The sequence below is a fragment of the Corythoichthys intestinalis genome, chromosome 3 (genome assembly GCF_030265065.1).
Source record: "Corythoichthys intestinalis isolate RoL2023-P3 chromosome 3, ASM3026506v1, whole genome shotgun sequence".
In the NCBI taxonomy this organism is placed as follows: Eukaryota; Metazoa; Chordata; class Actinopteri; order Syngnathiformes; family Syngnathidae; genus Corythoichthys; species Corythoichthys intestinalis.
Genome location: NC_080397.1, coordinates 5,904,348 through 5,932,051, shown reverse-complemented (window position 1 = coordinate 5,932,051; position 27,704 = coordinate 5,904,348). Strand labels below are relative to the sequence as shown.

Below are 27,704 nucleotides of genomic sequence, written 5' to 3'. Positions count from 1 at the left end.
TTTCAGGGTCCAGACAGATGCGGAGTTTGCACAACGCAGGACAACTGTCTCGGGTTCACACTGGGGTCGTGTAACGCCAACAGAGAAAAAAAATCTGCAGCCGAGCTCATAAAACAGAAAAAAACAAAGCGACCTCGCGCACCAATTTACTTCAAGTTCCGGCAGGGTCTTGGATTAGACGAGGCGTCGCTTAGCAACCGCGGTTGCCGCGGGGGGTAGAAGGACGAGTGGGAATGAGTTAGTCTGCTCGGGCTCTCGGGCTGCTAGGCAACAGGCTGATTTGGGATGCGAGTTAACTAGGAGAGAGGCAAGGTTACCATTGTGCCTTGGGCCAGCCTGTCTCGGACCCTCAAAGGGCCCAGAAAATGGAGGGGAACCCCCCCAATAAGGATTGGGGCTCCTACATGGGCTGAGTGGCGTAAGGCCAAAGGAATGTGTGGAATTAAATCAAGGAGATTCCACACACAAAGTAATTATGCTGGCCTCTGGCTAAGTAGCTTTGCTGAAACTAAAGTGTTTGTTGTTTTTATCACAGAGTCGTTTCATTGAGCACAAGAAGGTCACCAACCTGGAGGCCTATGTGGATTGGTTCAACAGGCTCAGCTACCTGGTGGCTACAGAGATCTGCACGGTGAGTGGCTAAAGCTCTTAGCGCTCAAGCTAAGGATTATTTTCTGTGCAAAGTATAAAACGTTTTTTTTTTCTCTCAATCACAAATTCAAATGGACTTTTGTCACTCAAACGCGGTACATTGAGCTTTCAGTTCTGGCGAGTGTTAGATAATGTTTCGCATTAACTTGAGATGTTAGTTTTTGAGCTAACGGTCGTCACAAGTAGGGCTGCAGCTATCGATTATTTAGGTAATCGATTTATCTATCAATTAGTTAGTTCGAACAATCAAGTAATCAGATTACAAAGATTTAATGAGTTGCAGAATACATTTTAGGATATGTAAAACAAGTGTTTATGCTTGCAATAATATTTAGTTAGTTTCGTTAGTAGTTTTAATTAGAATATCACTTTCATTTCACAAGAGCAATAAATGCATTAAAAAAATGATTTAAAATACCGGAGTTTAGCCTCAAACGATATAAAAAAATAATAAATAAGGATCGATTTAAAAAAACATTTTTTATACAATGGTACAAATCGTTCAAATACGTATTCCCACAAAAAACTGCTAAATAAACAAATGAATGTAATAAACATATTAGCTCAAACCAAAACATACCTTATGGTGGTCTTAACAGGGAGCGGCTGGATTCAGCCATGTTAGACGAGTTATTGCATATTCACTATTGCCACTAGAGGATTTCGTGTTGAACCAAATCATTAAAACTAAATGCAACACTTTGAAAACAAACCATTAAAACATCACTTGAATTAAACGAGTCCTCGAAGCAGCAAAATTTGATCAGAAGCTTTTTTCTAATCGAACGACTCAAGTTAATCGATTAATTGTTGCAGCATTAGTCACTTGCGACTTTTCTTTGACTGATGTTGTATTTTCTTTTTTTTTTCTTTTTTCTTGGCAGCCTATAAAGAAGAAGCAGCGTGCGCGGGTGATGGATTTCTTTATTGACGTGGCGCGCGAATGCTTCAACATTGGCAACTTCAACTCACTTATGGCCATTATCTGTAAGTTCCTTGTCTATGTTGATGTACCCTCTCTCACTTTTTTGTACAAAAAACAACAACTAAACAGTATGGAAAACACATGAAGGTAAGGTTCACACACTTGGTACTGACTTTTTGTTCAAAAGATGGTCCTGGGATTAGGAGGAGGACGTGTGATTTTGGGGGGCATCTGGTCAACCAGCGCTGTGTGGTGCGGGGGTGGGGGTGTGCAAACAATCAAAGCAGATGGTCAATACTGACCAGAGAAAGTCCGATCACACGGAAGACGGGTTGAGATGTTTTTCTTTTTTGGATGGGGGTGTTGATTGGAGGCAGGGCTATAGAAACCCCAGCTGTCATTTGCCCATTAGTGATTAAGCAGGACGCCAGCAAAATGTCTCCTGGGAAGTGTGGGATAAAATATGTGGAGATGAGTTTTTCCCAGACCATTTGCACGCACGCCCTTCAGTACCATGGTTATCTTTACTGACTTACCCCCAAATTCCACTATCTCCGTGTGCGCTGTGCTTGGTTCCAATGCAGACCACCTGCGTGCGGGCCGCGATGCCCACTGCATACTGCTCTCATGCGGTCTGTACTAGAGGTAGCCGATATATCGGACCGAAGTATTGACTTTTTTCCCCAACATCTGCCACTGGGCGATTAACAAAAAAACTAAGCTGATAAAAATGGATTTTTATAAGGCATCTATGTGGTCAACTGTGGCCGCCGTTGACTGACGTTAGGACCCCGAAAGGACTCTGCACCAGCTTGAAGGCAGGCTGCTACAGGAAGCTTCCGGCTTGCCTGTCTTGTAAATAGTGTATAATTTTTTTAATCTTGCATGAGAGAATATGCAGTGATGCTTTAGCTTTTTAATGTATTTACTGAGTGATCAATAAACTCTAAATGTAACTCGTAGCGTTAGCGTAGTATTCATGTTAGCGTTCTCTCAGTTGTTTACATCTCATCGTGACGTGCTGGTAGGTTTAATTATTTGAAAATAATGTACTGTTCTTGCTGAGTGTGAAAAATCAAAGAAGTGCCGCCTTTGTTGTTTGGTAGCACGAGACCGAATGAATCCTTTCAGTCCCAGGTTATCATTGTAAATTTGAAGCTGTTGAAGCAATTGCCTTTCATGATCTATGTGCTTTGAAAAGTTTTGGCCTCAAATATCGAAATACAAAATCGCCAATGGGCCGAAAATTTTTTTGGGTATCTGTGTCTGCATCAGCATTTGAAAATGTCATATTCGTTGACCTATAGTCCGTACACCCGCGGACTCTATACGTGCATGCGCGAAATGTAGGAAACCATGTGATCAGATCAACATAGTTTATTATTGTGACTTTTTTCAGGAAACAAAACTCCCAATATGGGCCAAAAATGCACATTTTTGGCAATAGTAGCCAAATAGTCAATAGGCAATATTAGTTTAGCTACAGTTGAATTCCTTTCAACACACACAAAAGCACACAACAACCCATGGAAGCATTGATCTGTTGACTAGCTTTTAACACTCAAAACAAGATGGAAAAAATTATTCAACTAGATTTAAGAAAAATTAACCAGTTATGAATTTGCAGTGTGAAAGTTAGTATAAGTCAATACAGATTTACAGTATTTTGCATTGATCATTTAGCCTATCAATTCATTAGGTTCATTTTTGTGAGAAATGTAGCACGTGTTCACCCAATCTGTTTCGTCTTATTAATGTCCCGTCCCCAGCAAAAATTGTACATGCAGGCTATGCTTTTATATCGTCCCTACCAATATTGAGACCAACCCTACGCCCTTGCCACACATTAAGTCCCCACGTTAGCTTCCAGAACATTTTCCTAGTAGGGCTGTTTACAGTACTTCTTTTCTTTAAAAAAAAAAAAAAAAAAAAAAATTGCAAAACTTTTTTTTTTTTTTTTTTTAATCAAAACCCTGACCGATCCTTTTCACCTAATTCCGATCCTCTGAAAATTGGCCCGATTTTTGATCATGTGATTACATCGGGGACATCCCTAATATACAGTTTATATTTTTTCCCCATTGTAGCTGGGATGAACATGAGTGCCGTGTCCCGCCTGAAGAAAACTTGGAGCAAAGTCAAGACGGCCAAGTTTGACATCCTTGAGGTACTGCGTTGATATTTTTTTTTTTTTTTTTGTCCTTGTGTTAACATGGTAGTACTTTAATACTTTTGCTCACACGTCGTGTTTTTAATGCTTCTCTACAGCACCAGATGGATCCGTCCGGAAACTTCTACAACTACAGGACTGCGCTTCGCGGCGCCACCCAGCGGTCCGTAACTGCTAACAGCAGCAGAGAGAAAGTCAGTAGTGTTGTTTTAATTTTTTCTTTTTTTTAATTAATGAAATTTCGAGTCTATTGTTCTTTTTAACCCTTTATTAGATTATTTTTGGTAATCTAACGAAAAATCTGGCGTTCATTTACGTGGACAAGACATTTTGAGTCATGTAGCCCCCAATATTAGCATTTTGATATACAAGAGTGGCCTACATATATTTGATATTCACAGAGGTGTCACCAGACCTAATACAATACTGGGGCACTGGCAAGCGAGCAAAAATTGTTTTAGCACTTATCGCTCATAAAAAGTCAGAATTGGTGCTTTAAATGATACAGTATATAATCAAACCAAAATACAAGTTTCTGTTAAAAAGTTACCTAGCTTACCACTCGCATTCTTCCTTGCTGATTCATCCTTGCTGCGAGCAAATAACCTTCTAATATCTATTTGCAAGATTCAATTCATTCTGGATCATCACATTGGATCATTCGCTAACAGCCTTTCCCAGTCAAAATGGATTGGACGTCTAGTCACGTCAGTGGCAGCTACGGAGTTAAATCAGTGTTCTGTAAAAAGTTAGTTTTATTTTTTTTTAGTGTTTGTGTACGTGCAAGAGAAAGGGTGTCTGATGCGGTTGTTTGTCATGTTGCGGCTATCGTTCTGGTCCGGAATGTCCTTTGAGGACAGGAGTGTGACATAAGTTTGGAGTGATCGCCGTGTCTGAGTTGTGAACGGGTCACGCAAAGCTTCATCTCGGAAAAGCAAACATGGCGTCCGTCCAGATCACATTGCGTTCCAAATGCTTCTTAGCGCAACATTAGGATGCAAAGAGGAATGTTAGCTTTGTTTGTGGAGATTAGGTTACGCAAGCAGGCGAGAGGTCAGGGGTCGCCAAGTGGAAAGTTCCAGCATGTCTGGAATGTTGCTGCCTCTGTCACCTCTCACCCGTGGAGGGGGGTCTTGCGCTCCCAGCAGACCTCCACGGGTTTCATGTGTTTTCAGTTGTTGTTATTTCTTTTAGGCATTATAAAAGTCAACAGAAGGACAGTTTGTTTCGCTTTTTGCTGGAAAATGATCAATAAATTATGAGTAAATATTTATAAAATGATTTAAATTTATTTATTTTTTAAACCAATTGTCCTTTTCACCCTTTCAGGTACAGTACAGTGGTCAGCGCAGGGAACAGTTGACTAGTGACTATTTTTGGTAATTGAAATATACTGGTATGTGGCGGAAAACACTCAGGTGACATGAAGTTCCGCTCTGAGACCCCCAAATTGGCCAAATTTCAAAATTGTCCTTTATGCATGTATGATACATCATTGGAAAGCTTAAAATCTCAATTTTCAGGGGGGAAGAAAAACTTTGAACAGGAGGGCATTTAAAAAAAAAAAAAAAAAACAACAACATAATTTAAACAGCAAAACTGTGAGTGAACGCGAGAGCATAATTAAAGACTGCACGATTTTAACGAAGTATTATAGCATACTTAACGCTTTAGGATCCAAAAACTCCATGTAGCACGTATCACCGAGTGTCAATACACAGCTGTGAATGGCCACAGCCAGATTTTTGGGGGATTTCATGGGGGATTTATATTTTTTTCATATTTTTTCACACTTGAAACCGAAGCACACTGAATAAAGAAGTGATGTCCACTCAGTCTCTGTCTTAAATGTACTTAGATCGAGGAAGTACATAACAAAATTTAACCCCTAACCCATTATAGGGCAAGTGACTATTTTTGGTCATTTAAAAAAACTGAAATATTAGCAGTTATTATACAAGACGACCCCTCCTTTGAAGATCATGACAATATACTATATATGATATATATATATTAAGTAAATAAAATAAAATAACGGTTCAAATATGTTTTAAATTGGTTAGTTTTAGTTAAAGAAATTTAAGTTACTTCTAACCTGTTGTTTCGCTTTCCAGTCCTGTTTTGCCGACTACAACATTTCAGAGCAAGGATAATTGCTAGTCGCTGTTTGTTGTTTCTTGTTTTGTCGTTTGGTCGAGCGGCAACAGCACGGCGTCTGCTCTGGTTACGCAACCCGCTGTCCTCTCATGCGGCCTTTTCTTCATATTAAGAACAACACGTATCACAAAAGCACGCAGCGCCTCTGTGGAATGATGCAACCACCATGACTAAACAACATTTGCCTCTTCAAATCAGATGAAATGTAAAAACATGATACATTGCACTGATGTTTTTGTTGCTTTCCTGTTGCCTTTTCTGGGTGCAGATTGTCATCCCATTCTTCAGCCTGCTCATCAAAGACATCTATTTCTTGAATGAAAGCTGCGCCACGCGGCTGCACAACGGGCACATCAACTTTCAGGTGAAAAATCTCCACCCCAATAATGGAAAGGACAGCAGGGGCGACTTGACTCCAGTTTCTTAAAATGTCAACTTCCCGAAAGAACACATATTAATAGAAAAGAGAAGTAATACGCACATTTTAGTCACACTTTGGGTAATTCCCAACCTTTTCAACTTTTGGCAGCTGTAGTCATGGGTTGGCAGCGAATGAACGAATGTCAATTAAATGAGTTTATCACTAGTAGACGTCTTATTGGGGTGGCAGCGAATGAATTGCATTGGTACCTCAATTTACAACTTTAACTGGTTCTGGAAGTAGTCTCGTTACCCGAAGTTTCCATAAATAGAGACGAATTATACATGCAAATGCCCTAATCCGTTCCAAGCACTACTGAAACGCCACATTAAATTTTATAATTGTGGTAAAACCAGTGTATAACAACAGCCAAACACATTGGAATCATTCCATAACCTAACCTAACCTAACCTAACCTAACCTAACCTAACCTAACCTAACCTAACCTAACCTAACCTAACCTAACCTAACCTAACCTAACCTAACCTAACCTAACCTAACCTAACCTAACCTAACCTAACCTAACCTAACCATTAATACCTGTAATGAAGTAGATAATGGAACAAAATGCAAAGACAAAAAGAAAAATGTAAATCTTACCTTTCGAGTGAGGCAATGTCCTCTTTCACGAGATCGATGGTGCCTATCGCCTATCTCAATCTTTGTGACACAAAAACGCAGGGAGACCTGTGCTCTAACGTGCTACTGATGTAATTAAGGCTGCAACAACTAATCTGTTAATTGGCAACTAATTTATTAATTGAGTTAATTTGATAATCTATTTTTGCCCTGTTTAGGTCCTTGTTTGTGTGTAATGCAAGGCTGCGCACGTGCGCGCCAATGATTAGGGCAAGAGAGAGAGTTCGCGGCTGCAACTGCTGCTGCAACTACTGCTGCTGCTGTTGGGCTGCTAAATCAATAATATTACTAATTATCAAGAGCAAACTATATTGTTTGTATTCTTTTGTTGATGAGATGTCACTACTTAGCACCAGTGTTGTTAATAACGGCGTTAGAGTATAACGGCATTACAAACAGTGTTATTTTTTTCAGTAGTGCGTAATCTAGTTAATTACTTTTCTCATCTTTGAAACGCCGTTACCGTTACTGAGGATGTAAAGGTGTGCGTTACTTCGTTGGTTGAATGACGCAAGAAAAGTCTGAGAGACATGGACTCACAGAGCCAAGAGAGCAGAGCGGGAGCGGGGAGGAGGCAAGGGAGTTGTGACGCCGTTGCAAACACAACGCTAGGTGGCTCCAATAATACCTGACTGTAGCTGATAGCCTACAAACTACCCCCACATGATGCTACTGTAGATATCACATATATATAGAACTAGATGTGAAATGACAGACACGGTGGCGTTAGCACATGCATAGAGAACCAGATGCGAAATGATTGACTCACCGGCGTTAGTAAACAGCCGCCATCTTAAAGCAGTAGATTTCTCAGGAATGCTCTGTTGTAGAGAACCTTCCTAGCAAACCTAAGTAACTTTTTATCTAAAATACTACTAATTCAGCAAAATCTTGACTTGAAGCCATCTTTAACTGATGAAACCGTTTTAAAACTTTCACATGTCGAAAGTAGACAGAAGGGAACTAATGCAATAACAGGAGCAATTTTAACAACGTTAACGGTTGATTCACAACGTTAAATGACTTCCAAACATAGCAAAGGTTACTATCTAGTTATCGCAATATCCGCAATACCCCTGTGTCTAGTTAAATTTAGGGTAAAGAATTGGGCTAGGGCTAGGGTCCCAAAAACCCTTCGAACTTCACATAGTGTGACCTGTTTTTTTTGGGGGTGGGACAAAACATGAAAAGTAACACCAGTTACTTTGCCAAGTAAGTAATTACTCTTACATTCAGGTAACTGAGTTACTAACACAATTACTTTTTGGGAGTAATTTGTAACTGTAATTCATTTTTTAAAGTAAGATTAACAAAACTGCTTAGCACTTAGCACTAGGCTAGTTAGTGATTATGCTAATTAGTGTCTTCGGTGTCCGTTTGTATTGTGTTTTGGAGAAGCATATTAGCATTTTAGTTATTGTTGGATGGTAAAGTTGTCTCATTTCTTTTTATAAAGAAGCCACACAAATAACCACTACATATACCAGTTTAGTCTCCTTTCAACACGGACTCGAACTATATTCTCATACAAAAGTGTGCTTTGCAATTGGATTCTAAAAACAACAGTTTGATAAGAAAACTGATTTCTTACAGTTTGCCTCCTCCTTATTCGATTTCGTTGTTTAGATTTTATAAAGAAATGAGTCATTGACACAATTTGTCAGCGCTTTGCCGACAAGAAAAAATGTCAATCAGCAGCACTTTTTTAAAAAAAAATTTGAGTAAACAGGACTTCTGTCTCATTTGTCTACTGAGAAATTCTTTTAATGTTTTATCATAGACTTCATAATTGCTCTTTGTCATTATAAGGTCTGTGGTTTTATACTGAAAGCCTTTCATAAAAACGTTGTTTCATGTACTTAAAACGGTACAGTTGTCATAAGATAATAGCTTTTGAAGGAAATAGTCATCCATTTTGTCTTCATGGTTACTTACAACATGCTTAAAACAACTTCAAGTTAAATTTAAAAGTACCGGTAATTGAAAAAAGTGACATTTATCCGATTTTTCTGATTAATCAATTATAAAAAAAATAATCGTTAGTTGCAGCCCTAAATGTAATGAAGTGTAATGTGGGCTTTAAAAAAAAAACTCAAGGAGTTAAAACAAAAACACAAGGAGCCTTGTGCTGATTTGGCTCAGACATCGACCCACTATATCAATAATAACAACGCTGTGCAATGTAGCAATGTGGGGTTTAGTATCTTGCTCACGGATACTAAGACGATGTCATCGGGACTTTCTTTTCTGTGAAAAAATTTCAGAAAGCTATTTATTTTACCTTTTATTCAACTTTATAAGAGATGTTTCGGAGTCTAGGAAATTCAGGCACTTCTGCAGCCATTATTTTCTATTTGTGTGATTCAATAAACATGCTATAGGTATTTCAATGAAGTTCAGTGCTTGCATTATTAAATTTTTTTAACATGTATTTTTAATTTTACTGCAAATAAATAACGGCTCCAAAGGTCGTTTATCGGCCCCTCTAACTACTAATAATTGGTATCAGTCCTGAAAAACCGTAGATCTCTAGTACATATGTATCTTTTACAGTATTGTATACTATTTTTGCTTCTTGTAACTTGAAATTTCTTTCTTAACAAGAGGCAATATTTTCCCCGTTTAAACGTGTGGTAAACTAAAGATTACGTTTGTAGAGATGTTCCGAAGTAGAGGGACCACTGTACTTCATTCGCTGCCTCCCTCCCACTTTAAATGGATTGGACGTCTAGCAATATACTCATTGAAATTCATAACACAAGGATGAAAGGAACCACATGATTGGACATTTATCATCGTCAGTGGCACAGAGTTAAAATGTATTTTTACAAGATGACAGAATGTTATGAGAAAGTTATTTTTCAATATTCTAAAATTGTGTAAATGTAGTTGTACTATGATATGAAATTTTAAAATGTACAAGGAAAAAAGTTTTCACGTTGGTCCAGTGGCATCTAAAAATTGAGAAAAATCCAATTTTATTTTGAAACTTTTGCATGGATAGATATTTATTAAAGAAAAATCTAAATTTTAAAATTTGCAATTGTGCCAGAATAAAAAAAGACCATAATAATTAAGAATCATTATTATGAGCCATTTATTTTGTACGTAGTATGCAACGATGAATGCGGGGGAGAAAAAAAATGACCTTATAGATTCTGTTTGTGGATTTTATAGAAATTGTGGGAGTTGGCCAAACAAGTCAGCGAGTTCATGAGCTGGAAGAAGGTCGAGTGTCCCTTTGACAAGGACCGCAAGATTCTGCACTATCTGCTCACGGCACCCGTCTACACTGAAGATGGTATGCACATACATAGTAGCATCCAATCAGCGTTTTATCAGAGACTGGACAAAGAAGTGTCAGAGAAAGCCTACTAGAAAAACTGAACTTTTTGGGGGGATTGAACAAAAGCACTTAAAATGGTGGTAGGTGCGCGCTGACATCTTTCAATGCTGTTTTCTTGTTATTTGTAGCTTTGTATCTGGCGTCGTACGAGAGCGAAGGTCCGGACAACAACATGGAAAAAGACAGATGGAAGTCTCTCAGGTACAGTAACATCACACGGGATCAAATAATAGAATACACGCTACGTATGTACTGTACATATAGCCTTCTGTTACATTTTTCATTTAACTAAATTCTACTAATTTCCATAATTGATTGAATTGTTGAATTTAGCTGCCTTTTTTCCCTCGTGCAGATCCACGCTGCTAAATCGAGCATAAACATCTAACATGGAGAAGACCCAAGAAAGTTAAACGTGTGTGTGTGTGTGTGGGGGGGGGTATCCTCCATGTGTGCGAGGAAACCCCACAGGCTACTTTTTGCGTTACGCACATTGCTACTACGCCAATGGCGTTTTTTTCCAATTCTTTGTAAGACTTTTGAGTCTCCTTTTCTACAATGTTATCTCATTTTGAGTGTGCGGGGCTATGCGCTAGCTGCTGGTTGGCTAACGCGCCCGATGCCACTTTTTCCCCCTTCTTTGTATTCTTCGATGCGCGGGCTGCATTTCTTAAGACTGTGACGCTAGCATGTTAGCATTATAACACAGTGCATAAGCTACACACGTCAGCATTTTGATGCTCATTATTGTTGTCTTTTCACCTGCTTGAGTTGTTCAAAAGACATTCTTTACACAAGTATACATTTTATTTATGCAGCCATCATTATTTACCTTATTTAATTATGATGTCAAATATGAGATTATGATTTCAGGTTCAAACTCCTGTGAAGCTTTTATGTTGTGACTTTTTTGTGGGCATAATGCAAACTTTTTCCCTTTGTTATCCTCACCTGTGTCCAAATTATCTTTTTGTCACCATGTGAAAGAATAAAAACATGTATGGTTACATTTTGGTCTCATTATTATTGCAAATGTTTGTCAAACCGTCAAATATGTATAATTACAGTCAGAGCTGTCAACAGACTTGCAGGGGCCCGGGGACAAGAGACCATTATAGGAGCCCCCCCACCCCCGACCCCACCCCAGCCACCAGCTTGCCACGACAACATACGCAGTACCTTAATGCTTTGCAAGAAATGAAAGTGTAAATGTTCAAATTATTTAATTTGAGATGGACAGTTAAATTTAACAGACTGTAATGTGATGTGACACAATATAAACAATTTCCATCTATTGTCCCATGTAAGCTACAATACAAACTCTCTCCCTCGTTTTCAATTAAAACTCAAAACTCACCTGTTCAGACTCTAAGACCATAACAATCCCTGATTTCTTTGTGTTTACACTTCTCCTAATTTATTTCATAGATTAGAACGTTTAAAACAATAAAATACTATACTTATTGTTTTTGGTCTTTGTCTAGTTGTTTTTTTAAATGATTATACGGCGACCTTAGGTGTCAGAAAGGCGACTTCAACTAAAATGTGTTATTATTAATACAACTGAGATTGCTATGCCTAGCAACAAAACAGTGTAACTAAACATCCTGTGCCTGCCCCCTCCACATCCCTGGGGTTAGCAAGCCCTCAAACAGTGATGCGCCTAGATTTTTTGACGTCAAAGTCATTTATAACATCAGTGAAATCCACTTTTTGAGCAAGGTCACGTTCAATGGAGAGCGTGGTGTTACCGGCATCCCCAAGGGGACGCTGTCCCCTACAATATGACCGGCTTTACCAATTTGGTGCAGACGAAGAGGTGGGCAATCGTAAGGGGATGAGAGAGGACTTGTTGAGAGTTGTTGCGCGGTATTGCAGGATTAATGGTTACTGTTGGCCGCAACCACGCCGAACAAGCAATCACCAAAACAAGCTGTTTTTCCAACCTCGTTTGTTATCCGCGCTCTTCTTCTCTCTCCTCCGGACACATTCTCGCAGTCGGACATCCGGGCAATAATGACGTCACCAGCCACAACAAAGCGTCGCCATATTGAAATGGGGGCAAAACAGGAGTCACAAGCAGTTGCTCTGTCGTGCATTGTAGTACAAACGCGGTGAACTTTTGTCTTATTTGCAGTCTTTTTTTCAGTCGGAATGACTAAAAGTTGCTGTGTTGCGGGTTGTAACACAAGGAAGAGTTCGGAGCCGCATTTGAAGTTCTTCATTCTTCCTTGTGAGAAGAAAAGGACAAGTAAATGGCTGAAAGCAATCAATCGAGGAACAGTAAAAGAAGACTGTTCTGTGGACCGTTCCCGCCAGTGGGAACCTAAATCCAGGCACATACAGTGCCTTGCAAAAGTATTCATCCCCCTTGAATCTTGCAACTTTTCGCCACATTTAAGGCTTCAAACATAAAGATATGAAATTTAATTTTTTTTGTCAAGAATCAACAACAAGTGGGACACAATCGTGAAGTGGAACAACATTTATTGGATAATTTAAACTTTTTTTAACAAATAAAAAACTGAAAAGTGAGGCGTGCAATATTATTCGGCCCCTTTACTTTCAGTGCAGCAAACTCACTCCAGAAGTTCAGTGAGGATCTCTGAATGATCCAATGTTGTCCTAAATGACCGATGATGATAAATAGAATCCACCTGTGTGTAATCAAGTCTCCGTATAAATGCACCTGCTCTGTGATAGTCTCAGGGTTCTGTTTAAAGTGCAGAGAACATTATGAAAACCAAGGAACACACCAGGCAGGTCCGAGATACTGTTGTGGAGAAGTTTAAAGCCGGATTTGGATACAAAAAGATTTCCCAAGCTTTAAACATCTCAAGGAGCACTGTGCAAGCCATCATATTGAAATGGAAGGAGCATCAGACCACTGCAAATTTACCAAGACCCGGCCGTCCTTCCAAACTTTCTTCTCAAACAAGGAGAAAACTGATCAGAGATGCAGCCAAGAGGACCATGATCACTCTGGATGAACTGCAGAGATCTACAGCTGAAGTGGGAGAGTCTGTCCATAGGACAACAATCAGTCGTACACTGCACAAATCTGGCCTTTATGGAAGAGTGGCAAGAAGAAAGCCATTTATCAAAGATATCCATAAAAAGTCTCGTTTAAAGTTTGCCACAAGCCACCTGGGAGACACACCAAACATATGGAAGAAGGTGCTCTGGTCAGATGAAACCGAAATTGAACTTTTTGGCCACAATGCAAAACGATATGTTTGGCGTAAAAGCAACACAGCTCATCACCCTGAACACACCATCCCCACTGTCAAACATGGTGGTGGCAGCAGCATGGTTTGGGCCTGCTTTTCTTCAGCAGGGACAGGGAAGATGGTTAAAATTGGCGGGAAGATGGATGCAGCCAAATACAGGAATATTCTGGAAGAAAACCTGTTGGTATCTGCACAAGACCTGGGACGGAGATTTATCTTCCAACAGGACAATGATCCAAAACATAAAGCCAAATCTACAATGGAATGGTTCAGAAATAAACGTATCCAGGTGTTAGAATGGCCAAGTCAAAGTCCAGACCTGAATCCAATCGAGAATCTGTGGAAAGAGCTGAAGACAGCTGTTCACAAACACTCTCCATCCAACCTCACTGAGCTCGAGCTGTTTTGCAAGAAAGAATGGGCAAGAATGTCAGTCTCTTGATGTGCAAAACTGATAGAAACATACCCCAAGCGACTTGCAGCTGTAATTGGAGCAAAAGGTGGCGCTACAAAGTATTAACGCAAGGGGGCTGAATAATATTGCACGCCCCACTTTTCAGTTTTTTATTTGTTAAAAAAGTTTAAATTATCCAATATATTTTGTTCCACTTCACGATTGTGTCCCACTTGTTGTTGATTCTTGACAAAAAATTAAAATTTTATATCTTTATGTTTGAAGCCTGAAATGTGGCGAAAGGTTGCAAGGTTCAAGGGGGCCGAATACTTTTGCAAGGCACTGTATACCTTTGCAGCTGATATTTTATTACTGGTGAATAAACTTTAATCAACCCCCCCCCCCCCCCCACCCCCATTAGCTGCTACGATTCAACTGCTAGGACGTGTTCAAGGCAGAAATAATCACTCCGTATACACTACCAGTTTTCTTAGTTCTATTACATATTCCACGTAATTGATAAAGGTCAACTTACTGGGTGACTTTATGAGGTAGTTGTAGATGTTTCCGAACTCCCCTGCAGGGAATTCCTTTGGATTGTTTATCCAGCTATCAGCTGCGACTTTGTATGGGCAGATTTGCAGGCCAATACACGCTAATTTTAAGTTATATCGCCTTCTCGCGTCTGTCGGCAGTGACTCGTGATAATAATAAGTCATGTTTAAGACGTTTTTATGAAAAAAAAGACGCAAAACACAGCTGAAATATATGAATTTAAGACGTTTGTCTTCGGATGTTTACCTGTGCGTGCCCCCATCTCAAAATGGCGACACGTTGCTATGCAAGGTGACGTCATCGTGACATCACGCCGACTGCGGGAATAAGTAGACAGATGAATGAAAAAAAAACAAACAAATAAACCCCCACAAAATGAATGCAGCCTCAACGGGACACAAGCCAGTGTCCTACTTGCGCTGGTCCCAAACCAGGAGAAATGCAGAGCGTAAAAAAAAAAGCCTGCATTGGGGGTGCCCCCTCAAGATTTCTTAGTGCGCACTCTGGTGGGTAAACCTAGATCCGGGCCTGATATTTAATTAGACAATGATTTAAATACAAAAGAAATATGTGAATGTAAAGTAAAATAAATTAAGGGTCATTCAGGGGCCCCTATGGTTCTGAGGCCCGGGACCACATACCAAGCTGACCCCCCCTCCCCCACCCCGTCGACGGGTTTGACTACAGTACATCACAAAATGGTTAAACATTCAAATTCAAGTGACTGCTGAATGCGTGAAATGGATACTTGGCGCCCTCGTGAGGCCGAATTATGTCACTGCTTTCAAGCGGACTCGTCTCCAATTGTCTCTCCAAATTTCATCTTGTTCCTCAAAGTTCTTGTTCTGACACCTGCCGTAAGCCTAAATTAGGTTCCTTACAGATGCCTTCCGCCCTCAAAGTTCTTGTTCCTGGCTTGTAACTGTTCTCTGGAGCATAACGATACATTGATTGAGCTCCAGTGACCTGATTGCATGCAGCGTCATCTTTGGCCACCAGCCACCTTGTTGTGGTCATCCGTGGAATGCACACGCATAGGGGATAGAAGAGTCATGTAATATTAATGATGACTTTTCCTGTTGATTTCTAACGTTTTTTGGGTTCTTTTTTTTCTCCCTGATTTTTCATCTCGCTTCTAACAGCACGTGATTTTACCCTCGCGTGGGCGCGCATTACAGTAGCGCGCTCATACCGTTCTGGCAGTCGCACTGAGTATAAATAAAAGCGAGGGAGCGGCAAAGAGCGCACCGGACCCCGGTCGGGTGGAAATCGAACCGAGCAGTCACCACTCTGCAGGTAAGACTCCTGTCAGGCTGCCGCTGTTAATTTGACGCTCTCATATTGGCAGCTCGTGACATCATTGCGTCGTGGTTGGTTTGTGTGACGTCATTAGACAGTGAAGGCTGGTTCACGTGTGGGTACTGATTGTGTTCGTTTGTCTATGTTTTCTGATGCCAGTCTTCAGACTTCAAGTGGATTGGTCAGCTGGGATAGGCTACTGCCAGTGGCAGGACTAATCAGACGTTGGCGCAGGTGGTTGAGCGGGTTGTCCGTTGATCGACGGAAGGGGCTTGCCTTTGTGCTAGATGGTGGTCAGAAGGGCCATTAGTGCAAATTGGCTGCCTCACATCAGTCAGGCTGCCCCTTATGTGACAATAATGGCATACCACCATCTACAGGGGTCAACAATATAAGTGGCCCAGACATACTTTTTAAAACGTTAGGGCCACCAGAACGTTGAGCCAGAACTGGTGAGGCCGGTAAAAATAACACATTGATTAAAAAAAAAACCTTCTGTCACATGAATTCCCAGTGATTCCGTGTTTTGACGACGTTGCGCTATCCTGAGCAAAGACAACCTTACAGTCTGTGCCAATGTTTTTCAACCTTTTCTGAGTCACAGCACGTTTTTACATTGAAAAAAAAATCTGGCACATCACAAACCAAAACTGTTCCGAAATTTCTTTCTCTACAGTATATTAAAATATAAATTTATTCATATTTATATTGTATATTTGATATTATATTTATATGATATTACTCCGCCTGAACGCAAAGCTGATATCCTAGCAGGTATCTTTTTTTCAATCTCAGTCTTTCTCAGTTTTTATTTTTTATGGCAGTTAGGCTTGAAAATCTCAGAATTATAAGACAGTTGTACATTAGCAACGTCTTTAACCGCATTGGGGCTGAGCATCTCCCTGACACTGGCTTTGCAGGCAGGTAGTATTAATGTCTCTGCCACAGTGTGGGACTTTTTGGATTTAGCAACAAGTTCAGCAGCAAGTTAACTGGCTTTGAGGGTTTTCTCCTTGTTACCTTTGTAGTTTTTCTCAAAAAAGTTGTTTGATTCTGTTTTCACAAAAAAGTCCATTGATTTGCTTTCAAGCGACAGGTGTTTCGTTTGGAGATTACGTTTAAGCTTGCTTGGCACCATGGCGCTGTTGGAGAGCGGCTCATGTCTTGTTCAAGAACTTGTTCAAAAACAGGGGGGGAGATTGACTGTCGTCACATATGGGAAGGACACTTTCATGTATATCGACACTTGACGAGTCAATCAAATGATTTACAGTGGAGGCGCTGGGGTCTGCAAGGTTGTGGACAGCAAGGTGACTGAGCGCTTCTTGAATATGACAGGAGCAATACCTCTCTCATCTGCACACGGCCACAACCTTCTACCTCAGGGGTCAACAACCCAAAATGTTGAAAGAACCGTATTGGTCACCCCCACCCAAAAAAAAAAAAAAAAAAAATTATATACATATATATATATATATATATATATATATATATATATATATATATATATATTAAGGGTGTAACGGTACATGTATTCGTATTGAACCGTTTCGGTACATGGTGCTCGGTTCGGAACAGAGGCGTACCGAACGAGTTTCTGACGTAATGTTACCCTTACTTTTCGAGGCTGTGAGTCGATCGGGTTACAGTTTCTTTGTGTAGATTATATTTACTCCGTCTTCTTTACTATAATGAGGACCAACACGGTAGGACAGTAAGTAACGTCAATGGCGCGACAACGTGGCCGCTGCGAGAACGCAGTGAAACGCGGCCGTTAAAGTGAGTCAGCCAATGCACACCAGTCGCAGTGCGGCCGCGTGTTAGACGCGTCCCAGAGGCGGCTCAACGCGATGCACGCGAGAAGAATGGCAGAGTTTATTATTTGACGCGAGACGCGGCCCTCCTGCGTCAATACTACTAGCTAGCAGACCGGGCAGACCGGAAGTCACTTGTGTAAAAATACGGTGGATCCGGTCAAATTTCAAACTAATATGCAATCGTAACCCACTTTTTGAGTCCATCAGATCTCTTGAGTGGTAGATCGGGGCACAGTTGACTTGTCTATGTTGATTTACAGTTGTCTTCTCTGCTATAATAATAACTAACACGGCCCCGTGTTCAATACAAAACCCTCCTACCACAACAAAACAAGTAGGAACTAAAGTTATACGACATAAAATATACAATATACTGTATATATATATATATATATATATATATATATATATATATATATATATATTAGGGCTGTCAAACGATTAAAATTTTTAATCGAGTTAATTACTGCTTAAAAATTAATTAATTGTAATTAAATCGCAATTAATCGCAATTCAAACCATCTATAAAATATGCCATATTTTTCTGTATATTATTGTTGGAATGGAAAGATAAGACACAAGATGGATATATACATTCAACATACGGTACACAAGTACTGTATTTGTTTACAATAAATCAACAAGATGGCAATAACATTATTAACATTCTGTTAAAGTGATCCATGGATAGAAAGACTTGTAGCTGTTAAAGATGAATATTAGTATAGTATAGTATAGTTATAGAAATTTTATATTAAAACCCCTCTTAATGTTTTCGTTTTAATAAAATTTGTAAAATTTTAAATCCAAAAATAAACTAGTAGCCCGCCATTGTTGATGTCAATAACTACTTACACAATGGTAATGGATGCTGAAGCCAATAAAAGCAGTCGCACCCGAGCGCCAGCAGAGGGCGGAAAAACTCCATAAAACACAATTAACAAGTTAGCCTTTCTCTATACTGACATTTAAATCTGTCTGAGCGGGGCTAGTGCGTTAATTGCGTCAAATATTTTAACGTGATTAATTAAAAAAATTAATTACCGCCCGTTAACGCGATAATTTTGACAGCCCTAATATATATATATATATATATATATATATATATATGTCGGCAACCGCAAAAATTCAAAATCCTTATACAAGCCTTATAATGAAGGCAACACATGCTGTATGTATCGCTATTAGCCATATTAGCCTACTATCAAAATGACCCTCAAAAACCCTCAGCACCCGGGCAAGCACCGGAGGGAAAAAGACCACTCAACAAAGAGAAAATCACCAGAGAAGCTTAGGGAATGCAAAATCCAATATGAAAAGAAAAGCTACAAAAAGTTTCAACCTCAGTGGCGAGACCGCTGGAATTGGCTTTGCTACGAGGAGACAAAAAACAAGGTTTACGCTGAGGTGAACAGATCAATGCCCACAGATGCAGACAAGTAAGTTAGAGAAAGTTAACTAGTATAAAACCTTTGGTACGAACATAACATGATAATTCATCCGCTTGACTACGGTGAAAATAATATCGCCATAACGATGGTCTAGCTTGAAAATCGTTAGCCATCTCTTTGACTTCTAAATCAGTAAAATTGCCACGACAACCGAACCGGGGGACATTTCCACAGGGCGGTAAGGGGAAGACAGGAAAGTTTCGCCCAGGCACAGGGTTCTCTCGCGGGCCAGCCTCCCTCTGGATGTCCCAAGAATAAATGTTGGCTATACTGGAGTGATTATGGAATTGAAATAGGATTATTTGCACGAGATTCATGTTTTTGCACCGTTTTGCTGTACTTTTCATTAAATCTACCTAATAAAAAAAATACATATTATTCATTTTATTTAAGCAAATTGTTGTTTTTCGTGATTATTGGGATCAATAACTGACACGTTGACCAGAGCCAATGTTTTTTATAGTGGGGCCGGTGAACTTCAAAAGCCACTGGCCCACTGGGATAGTGGATAATTTCCCTTATTTTCTACCCCTCATCTAGTCTGGAGTGAAAGAGTAATGTAGTGTAAAGGGTCTTTAAGTGTCCTGAAAAGGGCTATATAAATCCAATGCACTATTATTATTAAAAGGGTCAAATGCAAGGAATATTACTGGGCCACTTAAACCTAAATAATAAAGATCATCATAATATCATACACAACAGCGTGGCCTACAAGCTTCAGCTTCACCTCACCTCCACAGAGAACAAAATGAGTAAGCCCTAATAATAAAACAACACAAATACAGAGCAATTCAGGATCACAGACAGTGACCACATCATTGTGAGACACTTGAACTATTTTAACACACGAGAACGTTGTAAGCTGCTAGCCTACTGTACAGTAAAATATATCACAATGTTCTGGCTCTACCTTTGAGCAGCTAGCATTTGCTAAGTAACATCGCTGCTTGCAAGTTAATATGAGAAAGACGGCTTTTGTTAAGATTTTGTTGGCGTCAGGCTACTACAATAACAGTCGTCAACAGTTTACACCTCAATTGACACAATGAGCTGCTTTTACAGTACGTATCCAGTCAAAATCTACACCAGGGCACGTCTGCGCCCCTAGAAATGGTGTGTTGTACCAGGTTTTGGTCACAATTAAAAATGCCATTTTCTACAGTATGGCGCGATTCGGCTAAATCACAAGCACTGTGCCAGTACGCCAATATAATAATGATGGAATCCGGGCTACTAAACTCCAAAACCTGTGCGACCATGACCATGACTGAGCGTTCCCGCAGGTCCTTAAAAAGTCTTAAAATCTCTTAAATTTAAAGTCCAGATATCAATGTCTTAAATTGTCTTAAATTTAATAGAAAATTATAGTAGGTATTGAATTCCCAGACGATGTGTTTTATGCCAGGGTAATCACTGCGGTCTGCCGTAAAACTTCTAATGGTGTGTATTTGTTTTGTTAATGGCCGTGCACTAAATACAAGATTTTGTTTTTTGTTTTAAATAACCTGTCCTCATTAGCTGCTTTACACAGAAAATGGCGATCTGAGTGACCAATTGGTCTAAACAGTTTTAATGTATCACATGGGAGTATAACATACTCCCATTGTGATCATTCATGCCTCGTTTATTAGTAGAAAGCAGAGAACAGGAAGGAGTTATGAGGGGACAGAAGAAAAGAAGGAGAGAGAGACAGCGCAGCCCATCCCTCCTCCTGCAGCCTAGCAAGGGGGCCGCCGTCATCCTCCCGGAATCCTGGTTGGTCCCCCGGGCCATCCGTGCCCCCATTACCTGGCCTTCAGGGATGGGACAAGGGGACAGGCCACCCCCCCCACGCCCATCACCACCATCACCAGGCCAAGGGATACCCACCCCACTAGCAGGGGAAAACAAGCCCCACCCCAGGCCCCACGGGGCCCTAGGAAGCTCCACTGACACAAGGGCAGCGGCAGCTGGCGCAGGCCTGGAGGGGCGGACGGAGTCGGAGACAGGCAAATTGGACAGAGACGCCCTAATCCCCCCACCCGCCCCACCCCCGGGCTGGGAGGGGCGTGAGGATTGACACCGGGGAGCACCTCCACGGCACCCAGTACAAAGAGACGTGGCCCAAGCCGGGCCGACCTAGGAGGGCACCGTGGCCGTCGGGGCACCCGTGCAGCACCTATGAAGCCGATAGAAGGGATAGGTTTAGCAAGGACCCACAGATGTGTGCCGAGGACCGGTGAAGGGTATTATTTAAACATAGTTCCGCTATTAATTTGGATATTTATATACTATATGACTGTTTCCCATTGTTGTTCATAGCTGTCCAATTTATTTGTCCGTTTTGCAGATATTTTCTCTAACGTTATATGTTCAATGACTAGATTAAGCCATTGGCTCGTGTTAGTGTTTAATTTGTTTTTCCAATTTAGTAATATTGTTTTTTTGCTGGACGGGCTTGATTATTTGAGGTATTCACCGTATTCAGACCGCCAAGCAAAAAAAGATTTGGAGACAATGGAATCCTGCAATTCAAAAGGAATGAGAGTTCCTTCGTTACCTACAACCAGAACTACTGTACAGGTTTACATTGCCAAAAAGCATGCAAGTATGTATCTGGAGTATCTTCGTTACAGTTTGTACATTTGTCGGATTGGGAAAACCCCATTTTGTACATATTAGACTGAGTTATATGCCATTTGTGCAGTATTTTAAACTCTATAAGTTGAAGATTCTTATTCTTAGTCATTGTAAATGTATTTTTACAAATGTGGGAGCAGTAATTAGTATCTAATGTTACCGAAAGGTCGTTACTCCATTTTTCGATTGGTAGACAGGTGGAGTTCTTCCATGAGAAGGCTTTATACACTTTTGAGAGTTTTTTGTTGTTGCTGGTGGTGTGGTTGGATGTTTACTATTTTATTTACGAAAGGAGGTGGATCTAAGGTAGTCGCAGGTGATGGGATTTGCTTTTGATGGCTGCACTAATTTTATTGTATTAAAGAATACTGACCCTTCTGATTTGGAAATCTTGTAGTATTTTTTTCATATGACATATCTTTAAACAAATGCTGTAACTGGTTTATTCCCTCCTTCCTCCCATGTGCTAAAATAAATAGGAATTTTATTAACCCCAAAGTCAGGGTTGTGCCAGATTGATGAAAATTTACATGGCGCTAGTTGTGACGCCTAATTTCCATTCCTTTCCATTTCCTTTCAGGGTACATGCTATCATTTGATTCTTGAAGCAGCTATGTCGCTTGATATTGGAACTAATAAAGGGGAGGGTTCCCAGTTGTATTTGATTGCAGTCTGTTTGCTCTAATTCTAGCCATGATTGTTGTTCAGTGTTAAGGTGTAACCACTTATTGAGGTATTGTATTTGAGTTGCTAGATGATAATGTTCTAAGTTGGGAGCATCCTAGCCCCCCTCTAGTTTGTTTCTCTGCAGGTTGGAGAGGCTAATTCTGTTTTTCTTGTGCTTAAAGTAGGGTTTTAATGGAGGAGTAATATATGTTGTAGTACGGTACGTTGTCCGCAACCTCAGCGTATGTCAGCAACCCGTACCCCAAAAGGCTATCGATATGCTCCCACCAAGAATCGATATATCGTTCTCAAAAGGTGTCACTGTTTTAAAAAAGGAACCATGAGGTTGTTAGCGAAATCTTCCATTAGAATAGTGTCTACGTTAGCTCAATGGCTGCCATTGTAGGCACTTGACATTACATTCATTTTGACTGGATTGGACGTCTAGCGCTGTCATGGCACTGAAACCAGAGCATTCACAGCCAGTCTTTTTTAGGCATTTACAAATCACTTCCTGTACATTTTAGGGCATTTGCAGGTTACTTCCTGTTGATTTTGATTCACTTCCTATTCATTTGGGGACATTCTTCAGTCACTTCCTTTTCAGTAACCCAAAATCAACAGGAAGTGCCCTATAAATGCCTCAATAGGAAAAGGAATTGATCGAAAATGGCCGGAAAATGACATCAAGTGCCCCAAAATGAGCTTGTTGCCTGGCATTGGCTGTCACTGACGGCCATGGGTGTCCAAACCTGTCCTCAAGGGCCGCTGTGGGTCCTGGTTTTTGTTCCTACCAATGGAGCACGGATAGTTTAACCAATGAAGTCTGTGTTAAAACAAGCAGCACCTGACTGCAATCAACTGATTACACTTGTGAGACACCACATTGGTGAAAAGATGTCCTCTTGTTTTGTAGGAATGAAATCCAGCACCCACCGCGGCCCTATGTGGAATAGTTTCGACACCACTGCTGATGGACATAGACGTCCAATCTATTTGAAGGGGGAGGGATGGCATCTTCCCAGTTCAAATACATTCGACGTCGAGGAGTGATAAACTCATTGCAATTCACAGCTTGTTTTTCTGTTTATTATTTGTTCTGTAGAATATCCTAGAATGATTTCCTAACCAGTGTTGACCTAGAATGAGCCTTGTATCGCAAATCATTCCCACTCCCACTTCCAAGATTTTTTCGTCAGGGACAATGGGGGTAAAAGCCGTCGAGTCAAACTGGAGAGGAGAAAAGCACCAGTTACAGTGAAATAAAATGATTTTTTTTCTTCATCAGAAGTTGTGACATGTTTTGTTCTTAAATTATATTTTAAGGTCTGGAAAATGTCTTAAAAAGCAATACATTTCACGTGTAAAAGGGTGCAAGAACCCTGTTGCATCCTCTGGGAAAATTGAGGTCATTGTGTACACCTGTGGTCATAAGTTTGGAGACTTTTCAGCAATCAATTAAATGAGTCAGAGTCTCAAAACGTTTGCCCGAGGGTGTATATTGTAGTGTTTGTTATCGTACCTACCTGAAGATCAGTGTTGTCAAAGACATTGCTGTGTTGATCTCCCAGAGGACACACAAAATACGTGTTCAAATTAGGCAACAAGACATTTTTATTATTCTCATTTCCCACTTTATTTTCCCCTTGACGCTCCACTTTTATCTTGCATGTTTTGAGTTTGTATGACCTCGGGTTACCTGTTCAAATTGATAGTTTCAACACTCTGGGGACAATGTTTTTTCCACTCAAGTGACTGATAGAGCGCCTTGAAAGGTGGAAAAGCGCTATATAAGTATAACACCATTTACCATTTACCATAATGTTGATGGCTGGTAGACGAATGACAATATTACACAAAATGCATTTGGAGACAAAGAAAAGAGCTGTCCCTGCTTGGGAGGGTTGGCAGCGAACGATGCTGCTGCCAGGCTCTCCTAGTTCAAGTGGGTTGGCCAGCTGGGATAGGTTCCAACACCCTTGCGACACTCCTGAAGATCAGCAGTACAGATAATTGATTTGTATGTTTGTGATTGATTGTGTAACCTAACACTTCCCACCTCCTGAATTATATATGACAACAAAGCTCTCCATCTTCCACTTTCTCCGACATTCCTGTTCCCACTCCCGAAGGATGGGCAATGTCTCAGCCAAAGCCAAACGCTCCAAGAGGGCCTCGTCGGATTGCCTGAGAGTGCACGTGGATGAGCTGGAGCGGGAGTTGCGCAACAAGGACAGGGAACTGGCTGCTAAAGAACAGCTGCTCAAAAGTCTCGAGGAGAAGCTGGCCACTCAGGAACAGACACTGGCGCTCCTAGGACAAGGGATGCGAGAAAAGCAACAGAACGGGGATCAAACGACTGGCGGCGTCAAGGAAACCCTGGATAAGAGGAAGGGTGCAAAAGCCGGAGTTTCTGCAGAACCGACGTCCAGAACGTATGACGGGAGCCTCCTACCAAAGTTCAACTTTGACAAGGCCCGAGTACCCAAAGATTCCAGGTGAGAACAGAAGCACAACCAGTGGTGAAATGTAACAAAGTAAAAGTAATTTGTTCCTGTACTCAAGTATATTTTTGTATATCTGTGCTTTACTTGAGTACAAATACGAAGTAGTACTTTTTACCTTTACAGCACACATCTGTAGTTTTTATTCCACTACTAATTGGCGCTTGCGTTCCACGTTATTTTTGTCTCTTTTCCTTTTTTTCCTCGTAGTGAATTAATAAATCGATAAGCCCAGTGTAACTATGAACTAAAGCCCCTTTCACATACACCTGAACATTGTTTAAATCCCAGGATTTAAACGGGCAGGCCTTGTATGTGAAAGCAATTTCCCGGATTGACTGTCACAGAGATTACGCGGACATTCAACGGGGTCTTAGTATAATGTCCGGGACTTTCCCGGGACGAGGCGTATGTGAAAGCAAGCGTTAAATCGCCGGGTCACAGCACGATGGTTAAATATCATGGCGGGCAGATCGCCGCTTCCTCTTTCTTTGCAGTAAGACGAAAAGCGGTAAATAAACATCGCAATTATCAAAATAGCAAGCTGGAAATGCCTAAATTAAACTGAAAACATAACTAAATTAAATTGCTACTGGATCATAGAGCCGAGGAAGAGAGTCCATCGTCCATCTTTGGAAATGTGCGGTTTATTTTGGTGCCAATGTTTGGGTCCGCAACTGCGGAAATAAGGTTGTACAGTGATACCTCAGCTCACGAACATAATTGGTTCCCAGAAAGTGTGTGTAAGGCGAAAACAATTATTTCCCATAAGAAACCATTAAGATGAGAATAATCCGTTCCCAGGTCCCCATAAAACATAATTTTCTACTAAATAAGCCTTAAAACTACACAAAAATATACCTTATTTTATGTATAATAAATGTGCTATTGTATTGTAATTAAAGAAATAAACTGTACTGTATAATAAAGTCGTTTTATTTACCTTTGTGATGGTAGTTGATGGCTTGATGGAATGGAGTGGGAGGAGGAGGGAGGGAGGGAGTTACTGTTTGGAAGGAGAGTCACCTTCCATAAGGACTGTAGGTAACTCTTTTTCGGTCCCATAATAGCAAAAGTACACTCAATATGGTCCAAAATGTCTATCAAACACAAACCACGTCCGCACTCAACGAAAGGGAGGGGACGAACTGGGATGCCGTGAGCGTGCGTCAGCTTCTCGTGGCGCTGTTCGACCGCGTGGTTTGGTTCGTCCGCCGAAAACTAGTTCGTCAGCAGAGACTATATGCTCGCGAATTTAATGTTCTTGAGGCGAAAAGTTCGTGAGCTTAAGCGTTCGTGAGCTGAGGTATCACTGTACCTCAACGCAGAAAACAATGGAGGGATGCGTTGGGTGTATTAAATACAAACAAAAATACACGCGATCGCGGAAAAGGGAAAATAACACAATGGGTCCGCGACAGTAGGTCGACGGGGATCAATAATACTAACTTACAGTGTATCACAAAAGTGAGTACACCCCTTGCATTTCTGGAGATATCTAAGTATATCTTTTCATGGGACAACACTGACAAAATGAGACTTTGACAAAATGAAAAGTAGTCTGTGTGCAGCTTATTTAATAGAGTTAAATTATTTTCCCCTCAAAATAACTCAAAATATAGCCATTAACATCCAAACCCCTGGCAACAAAAGTGAGTACACCACTTAGAAACTACGTACATCCCTAAATGTCCAAATTGAGTACTGCTTGTCATTTTCCCTCCAAAAGGTCACATGACTCGTTACAGGAGTGCTGTCAGCATTGCAGCAGAGATTGAAGAGGTGGGGAGTCGTTCCCATCACCATGCTTGACTGTAGGCATGACACACTGATCTTTGTACTCCTCACCTGGTCACCGCCACACATGCTTGAGACCATCGAACCAAACAAATTAATCTCATCAGACCACAGGACATGATTCCAGTAATCCATGTGCTTTGTTGACATGTCTTCAGCAAACAGTTTGTAGGCTTTCTTGTGTACCGTCTTCAGAAGAGGCTTCCTCCTGAGGTGACAGCCATGCACACCAATTTGATATAGAGTGCGGCGTATGGTCTGAGCACTAACAGGCTGACCCCCCACCTCTTCAATCTTTGCAGCAATGCTGACAGCACTCCTGTAATGAGTCACATGACATTTTGGAGGGAAAATGAAAAGCATTACTCAATTTGGACATTTAGGGATGTACGTTTTTTCAAAGGGGCGTACTCACTTTTGGTTGCCAGGGGTTTAGATATTAATGGCTATATTTTGAGTCATTTGGAGGGGAAAATAAATTAACTCTATTATATAAGCTGCACACAGACTACGTTTCATTGTGTCAAAGTGTCATTTTGTCAGTGTTGTCCCATGACAAGATATTATCTGCAAAAATGTGAGGGGTGTATTCACTTTTGTGATACACTGTAGGTCGACGGGATCAACAATACTAACCTAAGCGATTCAATACCAAACAATACAAATAGTCAAATACCACCACAACGTATGGGATTTCAAAACAATGGCGCCTGACGAACAAGCTTGCAAATGCACGAGATTCGAGAGTAGTGCTGAATGGACGCCAGCAAGTTAATATCTATAATAATAAGCTAATATCTTTGCAGCTAGGTCCTGGTCGTCGAGAGCCACTATCAGAGGCTACCAGGGTTGCAGACCCCTGAGCTAGGTTTAGCAAATTTCATCTTCCTGTCAGATGATTTTTCTGAAGTACTTTCTCATTAGGATTTTTTTTTTCTACCAAGAAAATGGACTGCCTGAATGTTAAGGTCTCATTATCACACATCCAGGAAGTGACACCTTCTCACCAAAACTGTGATTTTATGTTTTATTTTACGCATCTTTTCACAGCAGACAATTTTTC

General features: G+C 40.7%; 2 protein-coding genes across 4 annotated transcripts in view; both read left to right on the top strand.

The window, feature by feature from the left end:
* rasgef1ba (RasGEF domain family, member 1Ba) overlaps positions 1-11,333 on the top strand; it is a 35,525-nt gene extending 24,192 nt beyond the window's left edge. Inside the window, exons 7-14 of the mRNA XM_057832477.1 lie at positions 536-631; positions 1,536-1,638; positions 3,664-3,743; positions 3,845-3,940; positions 6,172-6,267; positions 10,141-10,264; positions 10,438-10,510; positions 10,665-11,333. Coding sequence (XP_057688460.1) covers positions 536-631; positions 1,536-1,638; positions 3,664-3,743; positions 3,845-3,940; positions 6,172-6,267; positions 10,141-10,264; positions 10,438-10,510; positions 10,665-10,689 — 693 coding nt within the window. The 3' untranslated portion in view covers positions 10,690-11,333. The remainder of the gene's footprint in view (positions 1-535; positions 632-1,535; positions 1,639-3,663; positions 3,744-3,844; positions 3,941-6,171; positions 6,268-10,140; positions 10,265-10,437; positions 10,511-10,664) is intronic.
* A 4,307-nt stretch (positions 11,334-15,640) lies between these two features.
* prkg2 (protein kinase cGMP-dependent 2) overlaps positions 15,641-27,704 on the top strand; it is a 30,884-nt gene continuing 18,820 nt past the window's right edge. For all 3 annotated transcript variants that reach the window (XR_009062830.1, XM_057832894.1, XM_057832893.1), the window contains exons 1-2: positions 15,641-15,784; positions 24,473-24,838. Coding sequence is in view for 2 of the 3 variants with exons in the window: in XM_057832894.1 (XP_057688877.1) it covers positions 24,474-24,838 (365 nt within the window). In the remaining variant the exon portion in view is untranslated. The remainder of the gene's footprint in view (positions 15,785-24,472; positions 24,839-27,704) is intronic.